General features: G+C 42.9%; 1 protein-coding gene across 12 annotated transcripts in view; it reads left to right on the forward strand.

The window, feature by feature from the left end:
• The window catches only part of NFIX (nuclear factor I X), a 256,420-nt gene that overhangs the window by 120,521 nt on the left and 119,896 nt on the right, over positions 1–16,003 (forward strand). For all 12 annotated transcript variants that reach the window (XM_083483095.1, XM_083483093.1, XM_083483089.1 and 9 more), the window contains one exon: positions 478–1,009. In XM_083483095.1, coding sequence (XP_083339221.1) covers positions 478–1,009 — 532 coding nt within the window. The remainder of the gene's footprint in view (positions 1–477; positions 1,010–16,003) is intronic.

The raw sequence follows: 16,003 nt of genomic DNA on the forward strand, positions 1-16,003 counted from the left end.
AAGCCTCCTAAAATAATTGATCGAGTATATATAAATTATCCTGAGCATTGTATCATGCAAGGGAGATCATAGCCAATTTTGTCTTTAATTGCAACATTTCCAAACAAACTTTATTACTTTTATTTTTAAAGGTAGTCAAATTTTAATTCAATTAACTTATGTTGATTTTTTTTTAATCTCCAAATTTATCTTCTGGTGGTATTCTGGAAACAGTGTTAATCCTCCACACTCCCAACATACCTGCTTGGCATCCCTGTTCTACTGTTGTGTTTTATCTTGTTGCTGGGTTGGATCGTATTCTGGGCTTGCATATTTTTTCCTTTAATTTTTGTCGGTTTGTGTATACATATATATATATATAATTTAACATACAAATTTCAGCTTTAAGGGTGATTCTTCTCACTTCCCTATTTTCTTATTCTAATGTTTACCCCCTTCTTTTGTTTTGCACCCTTTATTCTCGCCCTTTCTCCCCAGGATGAATTCCACCCCTTCATTGAAGCTCTTCTTCCTCATGTCCGTGCGTTTTCTTACACATGGTTCAACCTGCAAGCTCGGAAACGAAAGTACTTTAAGAAGCATGAGAAGCGGATGTCGAAGGATGAGGAGCGCGCTGTGAAGGACGAATTACTTGGTGAAAAGCCTGAGATCAAGCAGAAATGGGCATCCCGGCTGCTGGCCAAGCTACGCAAGGACATCCGCCCGGAATTTCGCGAGGACTTCGTCTTGACCATCACGGGCAAGAAAGCACCGTGTTGTGTCCTCTCCAACCCAGATCAGAAGGGCAAAATCCGCAGGATTGACTGCCTGAGGCAGGCTGACAAGGTTTGGAGGCTGGACCTAGTTATGGTCATCTTGTTCAAAGGGATCCCTCTTGAAAGTACTGACGGGGAGCGGTTATACAAGTCGCCGCAGTGCTCAAACCCGGGCCTTTGCGTCCAGCCACACCACATTGGAGTCACAATTAAAGAACTGGATCTTTACTTGGCGTATTTTGTTCACACTCCTGGTAGGTCATGCAAACAACACCACTCACTGTTTTTATATTTTGAGTTTTGATTTTTAAAATGGTTGCTTCCCTCCCAAAGTGTGTGTTTTCCTATGTATGTGTTTCCTTTCATCCATAATTAACAAATTGCTAGCTTCGGAAATGCACTGGGATGACCCCACTGTACTTAGCAGTTCGAAAAAAGTTACCGTGGCCTTTCTTGACTTCCTGCTTCTCTCCTACCTGCGATGCCTGTAACTTTCCCAGGGTGAAGAGAACCCCTTTTCCCGCAGGCTGGGTGGTACAGAATAAGAATATTTATGTAAATGGCAGATTATTTGAGAGAACAGGACTTCAATTTTATTAGAATTTGGAATTAAGAAATGTGCTTATCTTGAGGTGAGGCTTTTGTTTCCTTTGCTTGATTCCCCTCCCCCCACCCCAATTTCTTTTGTTGGCTTGATTTAGCATATCGACGTGCCCACGGCTTGCAAACTACAAACATACAAACAGACACTCCTGGACATTTTTATGCTTTGTACAGCAGCATTAGAGCAATAAAACTGAATTTTCCACATCTGCTGTCCCACATAGGAACAAGGTTCTCAGGGGAAAGGGATTATGGAAGAGAATTTTAGAACCCTTTTTCTTTTGTTTCTGTGGCCTCTTTTTCTTCTTCTTCAACACCCCTCCCCCTTGCTGCCTGCACGTTTGTGCACACATGTTCTTATTTAATTTTGTTTTCTTATATATTTATTTCGGCTCCCTTTTTATTTTATTTTTCTTTCCAGCTTAAAAAAATACTGGTTAATTTTTAGCCTCTGCCCCAGGTACACTCTATTTGCTGCAGACTTTGAAATCCGAATGGGCTGGCAGCCGGGTGATGGTGCGTTTACCTTTTGCTGCACCAAGTTCTAAGGAAAATGAATTTAGCCAAAAACGTTTCTCCTTCCTTCTCCTATTGTCACTCCCTTATTTCTCACTTCTTTTTTCTTTTATTTTCGTCTAAGTTGTAAGAGGCCCGATATCAGGCTTGTTTTCTTCTTTGCCAGTTCTTTGCCAGTTGCACATTTCCTTCCCTATATAGAATAACTGCAAATCTCGGCTATGTTAAATTCAGTAGTCTTATCTTTGCCACCTCCTGTATCCCAGCACAGTTTGTGTTTCTTTAATTTCAGTCTAATAATATTGTCAGGAGTCTTTTCTCCTTTTTTAGAATGTGCCCACCCAGTATGTGTACAGCAGCCTCTGGACAATGTCAGGAGGTTCACCACAGCGCCTGCGGATGGCATTTCTGGCACACTTTTATCATCTATTCTGCACAGCTCAGGGCACGTCCAGGCTGGGCAAGTAGCAAACAGTGTTCCCCTATTCCTTTTCCTACAAATTCTCTTCCTTCCCCTTTCTCCTATTTTTAAAGTAAAGAGCACCCCCCCCCGCTGACCTTCCTAGACAATTTTACATACAGCACATTCTTATCACAGAGATATTCCCCTTCCTTCCTTCTGCCTGCCACATAATCTTATCACATGCACAAACATGCAGAATCTGAGCATGGGCATGCAAAATCCCACCTCATGTTCATACCACTATCTAGCACATATTCCACTTACAAACACAGGTCCGTATGTGTCAAAGAAAGTATGCACCTTTCTGTCTGTTTATTCCTCCACTTACTAGATTTTTAACCTGTCTTTCAGCCCATAATGATACCCACAAGACCGCAAACTCTATCGTGCTAAAACAAGTTAAAGAAACAAAATGTTTTAAAAAGTTATCCAGATTATTTACATTATTAATATAGACCTGAGACATAATGTCCCAAAGACTTATCACCACTTAAATACTGAATTGAGCATGCAACTGCTAGGCAAACTTTGTGAGATGAGCCAGCTGGATCATCTCTGGCATTTATATTATAGTGACTAAGGCAGTTTTCCCTTGTTGCTGGCAAACCAACCAACTGGGCAGTTAAAAAATGTAACTTGATCTCTGAACTGTCCATTGTGTTCATTTTATGCTTCTGTTCTTGAGCATGTGGACGCACATGCACATGGTGGGGCGGTACAGGCTGTTGCCACGGTGAAACCTTCAGGAAAGTGATCCAGCCCCAAGGCTATTTTTCGGGTTAGGGTTATCTGTGTAGGATTCCTTTTCATCTGAAATGCTGCAGGGTCATATTTTGAACATTCAGGAATTTGGCAATATATTTTCTGTCGCTGTAGAAGATAGTAAGGAAGAAGGACAGGGCAAACGACAGAGTCTCATATGAGAGTGAAGAACCAAATTCACACTTACAAGATAGAAAAAGATATCAGAAGAGCTCTTCATACGAGTGATTTTTGTTGCTGTTCTTATACTGTAATAGATAACAAATAATCAGCAGTGTCCTGGTGATGGTGATGGCGATGATCTGTCACAAAAGGTTAATCCCATCTTTAAATTTTATTAACAATAGTACCCTATGCAAGAAACATAAGTTCATTTATAAGGCCTCCTTTTAATTTATGTACTTGGATGTGAAAAACAATGGGTCAGAGACGTAGTTAAGCGTGCGCAACGGTGCTGGCAGAGTCTCATACCCCTGCCCCTTCTTCCCCATAACAGTACAGCCAGCCCCCTGAAAATGCTGCGCCCTGGAAGATGCCTTTGCCCCCTGCACCACAGGCTACCCCGTGGAGCAGGGTGCCCAAACCTCGTGAAGGGACTGCCATGATGACTAGCTGCCGAAGCTTATTTTTGCAGGCCATGATTCTGCATGCTAGGTCACACAGTTACAGCTTTGCCTCTGTTCAATTTCAGATCCAGGAGTAAAAGTAATGAAGGCAAAGTGGAGGTGTGGTGGTTAGACAGGAAGTAGAATTCATCCACAGGTTCTTGCTGGGTGAGAAGTGCCTGCCAAAACCCAACTGCTTGGGCTAGTGGAAAAACACTCTGCAGTTTTAAAGCTTACCTGAGTTTCAAAGCTAATCCTGCACTGGTGCCTAGAAATTAAAGCCCAGGTGAAATAAATCCTGAACGAGACTTCCTCCACTATACTGCTTTGTTTATCCTGGCTTTTGTCCTTCTGCCATCACTCTTAGGAGAGGACAGCAATGAATGCTTTAGGCCACAAATCTAGATTTTTGCTGGTTTTATGAGCAGGATTACCATTTTATGAGGAAAACAGTATTCCTAGTCCAATGGCTTCCTCATAATTTTATTTAGTAATCTAAAAGTTTAATATCCCCCTTTCTATATTAAAAGGATACCCCAATGGGGAGACAATTGTTGTGAGTCTATCCTTGATTCTCCCCAACTGCCACCTGTTTTTAAATTTTATTTTTTAAATAGTGATTTTTCAGCAGCCAGGCTGCAAAACCGGAAGTATTCAGAAGTAAATCCCAGTTGGGGAGTGGGCTTGGGGCATGTTCAATGGATACTGGATTGGTAAACCATACTCTCCCCCCCCCCCGCCCCAAATACTCATCTGTGAGCAATCCACACTTGCATTATCTTGCCAAATGTGGATTTGGGAACACGTGTTTGCTAGGATGGCGTGAAGTTCAACCCTAAAAAGGTGGCAGTATTATCTATGTAGCTATTGCTATAAACATCAAAAATGACAATTTCTGCCTTAATAGGCTCCCAATCTAAGCAAAAGCTTCAGTCCTATTAAGAAATGTAGTGAGAAATTTTAGAAAAATAATGTGTAGATAACAGCCTGACAGAAATGCCAACTGTCATAACTTCATCACAAGTCTTTAACATGTCTCATTTCAGCTGTAAAAATGATGCAAGCTTCTAGCTTTTGCGGGGGTTGGAGAAAAACCTCTATGCAAATCTCTTCATTTCTCTCTGTTTCACCCCACAGAACAAAAAGCAGTGGGGACAGGGAGGAGGTATTTTAATTGGGGGAACCAAAAGGGGAAAGTGGTCCCAATCCAACTCAGGACCCTCCCACGGCTGCTGTTACATTTTAAAGAAGCCACGGGAGATCCTGATTGCACATCTTCTGTGCCACATCTAGTTGAGCACCCCCTTACTATTACTTGTGCACTAGTCCTGATCCTGCATTGGAAGCCTGATAAATGTGCAAACAGAATGGAGAGGGCAAGGGGATATCATTCCCGTAAAGGGGTTTGTGGAATCCTGTTCAATCAATTTTCTGATTCTTGATACGAACTGCACAAGTCAGTGAAATAATGCATTTTACTATAACTGATTGCAATCCATTTTTGATTAAGGTAATTTTACTTCTGTGGGAAACTATGCATTTCTTAAAGAGCTAAATGGAAGATACAATTGAGCATGTTTTATTTCACTTGCTAAAATAATTTTTTAAATTAAAAAAACCCCTTTAAAACTGTTCCAAAGGTATGAGTCGCCACAGGGATGATCTTATAGGTGCTTATAACAACCACAGCAGTAGGTTCACTCATCCATAGGTTCAGTAAGAGCTGTTAAACAGCGGAACGGTCTCCCTCTCAGGAACCTGTGCAGAAGAGGGTGACCAAGACGATCAAGGGTCTGGAAACAGCCTTATGAGAACAGTTGAGGGAATTGGGTATGTTTAGTCTGGAGACAAGGAGACCGAGAGGAGTCATGATAGCCATCTTCAAATATCTACAAGGCTGTTCCATGGAAGATGGAGCGAGCTTGTTCTCCTGCTCCGGAGGGTAGGACCTGAACCAATGGCTTCAAGTTACACAAAAGGAGAACATCAGGAAGAGCTGTTTGACAATGGAGCAGACTTTCTTGGAAGGTGGTGGATTTTTTTCAGCAGAGGTTGGATGGCCACCTGTCACAATACCTTAGCTGAGATTCCTGCGTTGCAGGGGCTTGGGCTAGATAACCCTTGGGATCCAATTCTATGATTCTCTTGCAGCTTTGTCAGTCTGACTTCTGGGAGCTTGAAGCTTTCCTGGGGTACAGGTCGAAGCCCTTGAAAACCTGCAAAACCCATTTGATCAAATACTGTCCACTGGGATGGACTCATACAAACATATGCATGGCAGTAAATGACAGCTCTGCAAAGCTGAATAGAAAACTTCCGTATTGTTTATTTTATTTTATTGTACTGTGTTGCATTGCATTGCATTTAAGGAGTTCAAATCTCCACAACAACCCTGTGTACACAGCCTTAAACGCTACACAAATAGATCTCTAGATTCAGAATACTTAAAAAGAAGAACTATTTCTTCTTAGGGGTGTATATTTGTGTGAGGTTTTTTTGTTTGGTTATATTATTATTTCCTTTGGTGAAGGTAGGCAAAGAGCTATGGCTTGTGATTATTTACTTGCTAACGGCCTCTTCTATATTGCCACATTAGGAGCATTTGTTATTAGCTGTCTAGTAAATGACACTGACTGCAACAGCTAACTCAGCCTCCATTAGTAGAAGCATGCTTTGCAAACAGGAAGGTGCTTTTACTAGATCCAAAGTCTGGCAACCCTCCCTGTTTGCAACTTCTACCATGTATCCCCTTGCTCCTGCCATTTGGAACTTTCGTTTATTCTCTGCTCTTGTCGTCTGATCAAGGGCTGTCCATCAATATGGCCAGATTTCTCCCCGGACTTCTCTTTGATATCAAACACTTTCAGGTTATGGAGTGGTTTGGGGGTGCAAAAGTTGAAGTGACCTCTTTCCATTGTCCAGTATTGGCGCCGTATGAAGAGTGCACAGCATAAAGGCTGCCTATCCTTTCCTCTTTTGCTTTTCTCCCTCAGGTTGCATTATTGATGAATTTATTATTCATTTAAGTCCCACCTGTCATGGAGCCAAGGTGGGTCACATATGCAATAGAACAATGTGTCATCATATAGGAAGGATTTGCATGTGTCTGCTTGCTTGACTGAGATTCTAGAAAGGACACACTAAGCACATTTTTCAACTTTTGCCAGCCTGTGAGCCTTAGCCATTCCATTTGATATACGGTAGGAGGTATATCACAGCACTGAGGAGCTATATTGGTTAGGCATGTCCTCTTGAAATGCTTTCGGAAGAGTTCTGGGCATCCTTGGATCCCTCACCCCTTTACCCATATTTCAAAAGGAGGTGGGTAATGACTTTCACACACCAGATAGTAATAGAACTTCTTACTGTACATAAACACTGTTTGCAGCGCTTCACATACCCCCTTTACAGAGGACTGAGGCTGAGATAGGCTAAGCCTTCAGGTGAGATTACATTTGGACCAGCAGCCTCTCAGATGCAGCTCTTTCTCAGCCACAACACTGCAGCAGTTGTCTGTTGTTTGCCCACAGTAACCAGCTTCTTAAGATAGGCAGCCTGCCCACGGTCTTCTCTGTTCAAAGGGGGCTACCCCAGCATTTCAGACTTTGCAAGATAGTCTGGCATATTTTGAGCCAAGGCAATAATGCATTATTTACTCCACATGTAATGAATTTGGGGGAATGGTAGCAAGGCTACATGATGCACTGAGCATTCCGCCTGTCCTTTAAATTAGGATGAAATGCTGTGTTCTGCTTTTAATAATGGAGTCCTATGTGAGAAGGGCATTTTAAAAGAGTCCAGCGCATGGAACAAGATATGCAATAAAAGGCAGTAAAACTATCAGATATAATTTGGGCATGCCAGAGCCCACATTTTGGCCCATGTACTTCTCCTGTACTGTTCAATATGATTATTGCCTGCTTTCTTGTTTAACCATGGGACTGGATCTCCTGAAGTTATGATCGAAAGTGCAATTTACTCTCTCGCTACTTGTATGAGATTCATAGAATTATACAGTTGGAAGGGATCCAGAGGGTCATCTAGTCCAACCCCATTCAATGTAGGAATCTGAACTAAAGCATCAGTGACAGATGGCCATCCAAGCTCCGCTCAAAAACCTCCAGTGTAGGCGAGTCTATCATCTTCCAAGGGAATCAGTTCCATTGTCAAACATCTCTTACTGTCAGAAAGTTCTTCCTGATGATTAGTTGGAATCTCCTTTCATGTAACTTGAAGCCATTGGTTCAGGTGCCAATATCAGAAGCACATATCATCACATGCAATTTACATTCACCTATGATAGTCATGCCGAAAGGTACCCATGTCACTTGCAGTAGTACAGTTTGTTCAGCAGGGAATTGTTTTGAATTTAATCTGGCATTGCTCTGAAGCTTGCAGACTAGTTTGTCTGCAGACCATTGTGAAGTGGAAAGCTCCACAATACCACCCCCTAAGTCTTTGAAAAGCTCCTGACCGTACACAAGCAAAGAGGTGCATAAAGCAGTAGCTAGACAAGGGATAAAAGGTGCTCTTAGATTAGGTTCTGGGAAAGAAAGTGGATTACTGAATCAGAGGAGAAATAAGAGTGTATACTGAAGTGCATGGTGCTTAGCTGAGAAAGTGAGGTTAAGACGAATATTTTTTAAAATGATTTTTTTTACCAGCATCACTTGAGAAAGTCTGAGTTAGAATGGTGGCATGTATGATTTCCATGCATAATGCTGGCTCCTTTCCCAACTCAGCAAAGCTATTGGCTCACCGTGAATCTCCTTGCTCACCTTTGAGATCCTTGGATACTATGTTAAACAGTATTAGATTAAAAAGAATTCTCACTCCTAGTTCAGTTATCTGTTTTGAAAAACTCCACCCATGATGAACTAATTCATAGTCCCCCAGGTGCAATAAGTTGCTTTCTACTTTGGCAGTAGGCAGAGGAAGAAAGATTCAGCTAGGTTATCTGGGCATCTTTCCCATCCCCCACGTTCTGGACAGATTTTTCTCTGCCCCACCTCCTCTCCCCAGTGCCAGTGCCTGGAGATACTGCAACTGCCTTGTATGCCTCCTTCCAGGAATCATGCATGACATCGGGTTGAGGCTTGTGAACTTCCACCCTGTTAGCTGTGGCTGGCATCAGGCACAAGATGCCGCCCATGATAAACAGGGGCAGGGTATTGCAGATCAGGAACTTTCCTGGTTCTTAGGCCACATTTACCTCCTATATGATGCCAGTTTAAATGGTCATGGCTTCCCCCAAAGAATTCTAGGAGCTTCAGTTTCTTGTGGGTGCTGAGAGCTGTTACGAGACCCCTATTTCCTTCTCAGAGCTGCATTTCCCAGAGTTCCCTGTGATTAATTGATTATTAAACCACTCTGAGAATTGTAGCTCTGTGAGGGGAATAGGGGTTTTCTAGCACACTTAAGCATCCTTAACAAACTGCAGCCCAGAACTCCTTTCAGGGAGCCATGGCTGTTTATAGTGGTTTTATGGTTCTTTAAATGCATGGTGTAAATGTGGACTTAATGTCATTTTCCACCTTGCTCTGAAGATTGCTTTTCTCTCCAGGAATTAAAGTGTGAACCTCTTTGCAGAGTGGTTGAGGGGAGGGAGTTGAAATATGATGGTAAATCTCTGTTGCTGCATAACTATCAATTGATTTAAAAGCTGAATGCAAGCGTCTTTAAAATTTCATTTCTGTCTTTTTCTCATATTCATGCCAATTGTGTTATTGTTAGTCCTTAAAAATGATTATCTCATTTCTTAGGAATTTCCAAGGAATTCAGGGTGGCTAACAAGTGACCATACAAAACCAGTATTTCAAAATATAAAAGTCATCAGCTAAAGTGCTACAAATGGCATATGTGAATTGAGTGTTTCCCTGGAGTTAAACCTATCACACTCTTTCCCCACACTTTCTACATCAAAGGAACTGTAGTTCCACCTGTAGAGTGGGCTTTTCTTTTGCCACACACAGTGTTACCTGATCATCTTGCACCTCCTTTATGTATTCCAAACCTCCAAAGGTTTCAGCAAACTGGACCATGGGGGTGGGGGTGCAGGGAGGTAGCCTCTTTCCCTCACAAAAACCCCTCAATTTAATGTGTGCTGAGTGTCTTAACTTGGCTCATATTACAATTTGCTGCTGACGTGGTAATTCTTCACCAAAAAAGAGGACAAAAGAGGACCCAGGTTTGTATAAAATTTGCACATGCTAATTTATATGCACAGATGCGCATTTAGAAATAATTACTATAATTTAAATAGAAATACAAGGCATTTCACCTTAGTGGGTGACCTGTTTGCCCTCTCAATCTGTTGTCTAGGTGCTGACTGTTGACGGGCCAGTTCAAGGCCCCTCCTCTCCCTTCTTGGGGTTCTCTATCTTTAAATAGGACTTGGAACCAGATGCACCTTCAAATATTGAATCATTGGGTTAGACAGTACCCCAAGAGGGCTATTCTCTGACAACCCTTCAAAAAGAAGATTATTCTCTGTAAAGTAAGGCACACACAGATACCTTACTCACATGTGGTTTATATTCCTGCATAAACTTAATTTCACAAGTAACCATTATACAGAGAGGCAACTAGACCAGTACCAACTTTGTTAAAAAGCAGAGCACATGGTGGCCATGGAGTCATTTAAACCTTTGGCACATGGGAGGAGTAGCTTGTCTCTTCCAAATTTATACTGCACTGTTCTAGGATAGCCATGGTCCTCTGGGTTCTCACCATCACTGGCCATTGGCCATACTGGCTGGGGCTGAAGGGAGTTTGCAGTTCAGCAGCATCAGGAGGGTCAAATCTTCTCCGCACCTGTGCTAGGAATTGGAAGTTATTTGGGATTTTCTGCACTGGGCAGGGTCAAATCTAAAAAAAAATACGGTGTGAAAACTCTCAAAGCCTGATGCCCAGTGATTTTTCACTTTGTTTCTCTGCATAGGTATCTGATTTGAAAGCTCCTTTCACTGGATCCAACCATGTTAACAGAATGCCACAAAAGCCTTATTTTAGTTCTTGTTTGCTTCATTTTCCAAGGGAGGAGGAAGACTGGCTATGTGTGAGCTGATCTCAGTAGAGCCACTGTACCAAGACATGATGGGGCCTCCCATTTAGGGACATAATTCCATCCCCACAGGGTGGAATTTGGCCCTTTGGCGATGGGGGTGGGTGGGGGGAGAGGGGATATGGGGTCAGGGAGTGACTATGTCTCTTCCTTCCTGCTTCCTCTCTGCTTCACCAGTTCCATCCAGGGTCAGGACAGGATAACTTGCAAACATCCATGCACAGGCTCTGTCTCATGGCCTCCCCATTTCAGTGATCTGGCAGGCGGGTCAAGGGGAAGAGGAGAATGCTTTTAGGAAAGAGAGCAGCTTTTGCTGCCTTTGTCTGTGGGTTGTATGGTTTGGAGGGAGGAGGGTGATAGCAGCTGTGTTGTTGCTCCACCCTCCAATATCCTCCTAGAATACATCTGTCTGAAATCTGGGATTTAGGGCTTAGGGAGGAAGGGTGGGGTCTCGAACATTTCACAACTAAGGCAACAATACAAATCCTGCAAAAGCAGCTAATTGATTAGTCAGTTTATCACCGTTTTGCTTGTCTTAAAACAGCAATTGTTAACATTTGTTTTTCTAATTTATTTGACTGTCTAGCTCACCTTATCTTATGGAACCAAGGTAGTCAACAGTTTAATCCCCTGGAAGACCTGAAATCTTAGAACAGGGGTGCCTAACTTGTGGCCTTGCAGGTTTTGTGGGAGCACAACTCCCATCATCAGCTGCAGCTAATGGGAGTTGAAATCCAACAACATCAGGAGAGCTACAGGTTAGCTACCTATTCTCAGAATGTACACTCAGACTTGCAGAAGTCCTTTTGAAATCAGTGGGCATTGGGGACATGCCATGGAACTGTGTTCCAACTTCATGAAAGATTCTGTGATTTAAGAATTAACATACTGGATTATTATTCAAGATCACTTACTCATTCCAGACTTTACCTGCTATGCCATAGTGTCAGGAGGGTATTTTTGAATTAACCCAGGATATTCAGGATAATAGGGAAAAACAATTTCTGAATCAGTTACGAGAAAGGGTGTGCAGCACAGCAATTTTCACAAATTTCAAGTACAAAAAATTGTGCTGCCAACTGCTAGGGCTTGTTGGGTAGCTGTGGCATGACAACGTTTTCATCTTGGAGAGTTGGGGTCAGGTCATGGGGCTAGATACACAGCTGGTTGGAGATGCTGGGTTGTAATTGATGTTTATTGTGCTAAACTGAAAGCAATCCTGGTTTATTATCATTTGCCATTATAGTCCTTATTTTCTACTAACTGTGCCTGTCACCTGTTCTTGGTTAGGGAGATGGTATTTCTGATGGAGGAACTTGTTGGAATATTTGTGATATGAAGTACGTTGACATAATGACACAAGCATCTACCTTGGCTCATGATGGCAGATTAGCTAAGATTTAAGATTGAGGTTCAAAGTAGATGTGGCTGAGGCCTTTTTTATGTGTCATTCATTCACATATAAAGCTGAGGTGTGCACCTTACTTTAACTTTAAAAGGGGGGGGGAGTGTAAGAAAGGCATTGAACTTTGCCCCCTCACATGCCTTACACCCCTTCACTGTTTTGCTGTAGCTATTTTCTCCCTTGCTGTCTCGCTTCTGATACTAGACTTAAGCAGTGGAGAAAAATACCTGGAGCAAATCTATTGTGAGATGCAGGAATGGGGAGGGTTCAGCAACCCTTCCCTTCCCTGAATGCTTCTTTGCTATTAAAGTATGACACCCCCCACCACACCCTGCTTTATATGGGCAGACCCATGAAAGATGGCATCATCATATCTGGCTAGTCTTGAGCTTCTCCCCCTCCACAAGTCTTCAGTTGGGTTATGAGTTTCCAGCTGCCTTATAAATGAACACCTCTTTTGCATGCACAAAAGTTCAGTCAGGTTTCATCCCAGATATATCCAGTTAAAAGGCACTAAGGGACCCTCCTTTATGTTTTATTGGGGGTGCATTCTGCAACATGATCTTGACACAGTAAAAGTGCATTGTTGGTGGGTTTATCCTATTTATTAGTTCTGTGATGACCCCCCCCATGCTACCACGTTATTGCTGTCTGGAGTGGCTATAGCACAACAAAAGTGGGACCAACCCCCCCAACCCCCCCCCCCGAACATGGCTGGCATGAAAAGCAGGAAGTCATGGGATATGCACTCATTGGAAATACGGCAGTATGAGTGCCCCAAACATTTTGCAGGTGAGTTACAGGTAGGTAGGTGCATGCACACAAAAGCTCATACCAATAACAAACTTAGTTGGTCTCTAAGGTGCTACTGCAAGGAATTTTTTTATTTTGCAGGTGAGATAGTATTGAAAGCAGGATTGCACATTATTGCTCCAATGGCATGATAAGCACAAAGCTTTATGAATGTGCAATAAAAAGGACATCTGGGGAGGCCCTTAAGTAGCAGGGCTAGGCAAGACCTCTGACCGAGGCTGGCCATAGTCAGATAGTAGCTGCATTCAGACATCAAGCTAAACTATGGAGTTGCAGAACATGAATGAGCCTAGCATCCTCCTGGGCTTGTGTGCTCCCATCTCCTCCCTGCAGCTGGAGGAAGTGGAATTTAAAAGCTTTCACTTTTGCCTAACCACAGCTTGCCCAGCATATAGAACCTAGAACTGTGGCTAATCTAGTTTAAACAAGCCAGCTTCAGAAACCACGGATTGAAATTAGTTTATTTGACATTAACCCTAGTTAAGGTTAAGATAAATCACAATTTGTTGCTTCTGGGTGAAATGGCAAATCACAGTTAAGAAAAAGTGAACTCTTTGGCATGTGGGAAGCGGAAGAGGGGAATCAACAAGCTAGAAGGTGACCAGGGCTGTTCACACTTTGCTAAACTATTGTTTAGCGCAGTGTCTGGCTGCAGCCAAGGTTGGGCTAGAATGGTTTGATTCAAAAACAGACCTTATCTTGCAAATGGATTGTTCAGATGCGTTTTTTAATGTGTGCTCAGTTGGCACACAAGCATGCACACACTCTTGTGTTTTTCAGCCACCATAGTCATTGCTATTCCATAGGTTGCTGCTCACACTAGTGGGCATAGCTTTCTGGAATGTATCTGGGGTGGTGATTTTTATTTTATCCCTTCCCTAAATCACTACTCCCCAACTTCCCTTTTATCTTTCTTGGCATGTGCACAGGTATGCTGTATCTCTGTGTGCATACCTTTTTAATTAATAAATAAATAAATCCCAGAATGTGGGGAAGAGCGGAAAAGCAAACATTACCAGCCTTAGTTAATTGTGCTTCACAGAATGGAGGCTTGTACCTTTTTTTGTGGTGGTGGTAGGGACAATGTTACCATTAGGTAAAACCAACAACAATACTGTGGTTTTGCTCAGGACTGATACTTGCCTGACTTAAGATTTGCACAAGCATGGTACAGAGGTCTTCCACAAGTCCTGCGTATTTTTCTTAAGCCCGTGTGTGTACTGCAGTTACAGTCTCCAAGGAGTAAACCTGCACATGTACTGTGTGGAGATCTTGCGAGAGCAGCTGTCATGGAGTGGCTGGATGTAGAGAAGCGGTAGGAGGCACCAGCTGGGGAAACCTCAAGGAAAGAAGACTCAGAGCTAGGGAATTGGTGGTTGGAAGATGATGCGTAGTCAGAGGGAGAAGAGGGAGCAGACTGGGAGGAGGAGGTGTCAGAAGCTGAAGAGGTAACAGGGTATGGTGAGCAGGAAGAGGTTGTGATGGAAAGCAGTCCATAATTGGAGGCTGAAGCAGACAGGGGTGGGGTGGGCTGGGGCTGTCAAGAGGCAGAGGGGAGGTAGACTGCTGAAGAAGCCAGGAAGTCTCCCCCTCCTGCTTTGACCAGCTCCCCTCCTCTCTGAGGAGGTATAAAGAGGGCAGAGGAAAGACAGACAAGACACGTAGTCTTATGCCTCTTGGGAAGGACCTGGAGGCGGAAGAGACATAGGGAGCTATGGGAAGGTCCTCACAATCCTCACAACTGCCTCATTGGGGCAAGACCTACTGGGAAGGGTTACTGTGCTCACTAGGCCTGAGCTGTTTTGTTTCTTTGAATAAAGAGTTAACTTCACTGACACCTTGGGAGTTGCTGATGACTGAATCCCTGCTCCCAGCTTGACAACAGCTCATCAAAACCTGGCTGCTGATATTCTAACATGTCTTCTGCAGGTGGCAATTGGCAGAAACAGGCACACTCATATTGTTTGGGCCAACATCAATAACTAGGTTGTGCCCAGATGAGGAGCAAATGGAAGAAGGGGTGCAGAATTTTAGGTCACCCAGTGAAACATCACCACACATTTGACAAACAACCCATTAAAAAAATGCTCTCATGATCATCCATACTAGCAGTGATTGCGGATGTACAACTGATTATTTTTACTTACTACATTTTAAATGGAATGGGTAAATCTGGATTGAATGAGAAAAAGCTATAGGCTGGCATTTTGTTGACGATGACACCACGTGGATGATGCAAAAAATAAAAATAATAAAAATTGGGCACCACTCATTCTACAATAAACTCCCACAGGATGCAGGGAGCCCTATCTGGCCTTTGCTACATTAGGATGGACTTGCTTCTGAGCTGAAAAATGAGGTGTACCTATTTGGTTTTTTGTAGAATATTTCTGGACTCTGATAATTTTCCGTACAAGTTTTCACATTGTAAAGGAAATGCTTCCACAATGCCTTCATAACATCTATTTGGAGTTCAGGTGGGAGAATTTCCCCCAGAATTGTTTGCTTAATTCTTTTTTGAGTTTTCAGTAATGGGGAGATCTTTATTGGGAAGTGGAGGTTACCCTTCACAGAGCTACAGTTTCCAGCACCCTTAACAATCTACAGTTCTCAGGATTCTTGTGTGTGTGTGTGTCTGTGTGTATGTGTGCTTTACATATATGGTGTGTATGCAATCTAAGATTGGGGAAACTGATTCATATCCCCACTCGGGGCTCCTCCACACCTCCACTTTCCATACCACTTTCCCCTGGGGAAGCCTGCTCTTTACTACAGAATTGGACGTTTGCTCTGATTCAGCAGTAAAGAGCCGTTTTTTTTGGAGACAGTGGCTGGGCAAGCATAAAACCCCTCGGATCCGTGTTATTTAGGCACGGGAGAAGCTTGGCTTATCTCACAGGGCACTGTGCAGAGAAAATTGTGTGTGTGGCGAGGGAAGGGGGAGCAGTGGCAGTATATACCATGTATGCTCCCTCAAGCTCATAGATATGCTATATAGCGAAAATTCACAAAAATATT

Source organism: Podarcis liolepis (genome assembly GCF_965112155.1).
Source record: "Podarcis liolepis genome assembly, chromosome: 17".
In the NCBI taxonomy this organism is placed as follows: Eukaryota; Metazoa; Chordata; class Lepidosauria; order Squamata; family Lacertidae; genus Podarcis; species Podarcis liolepis.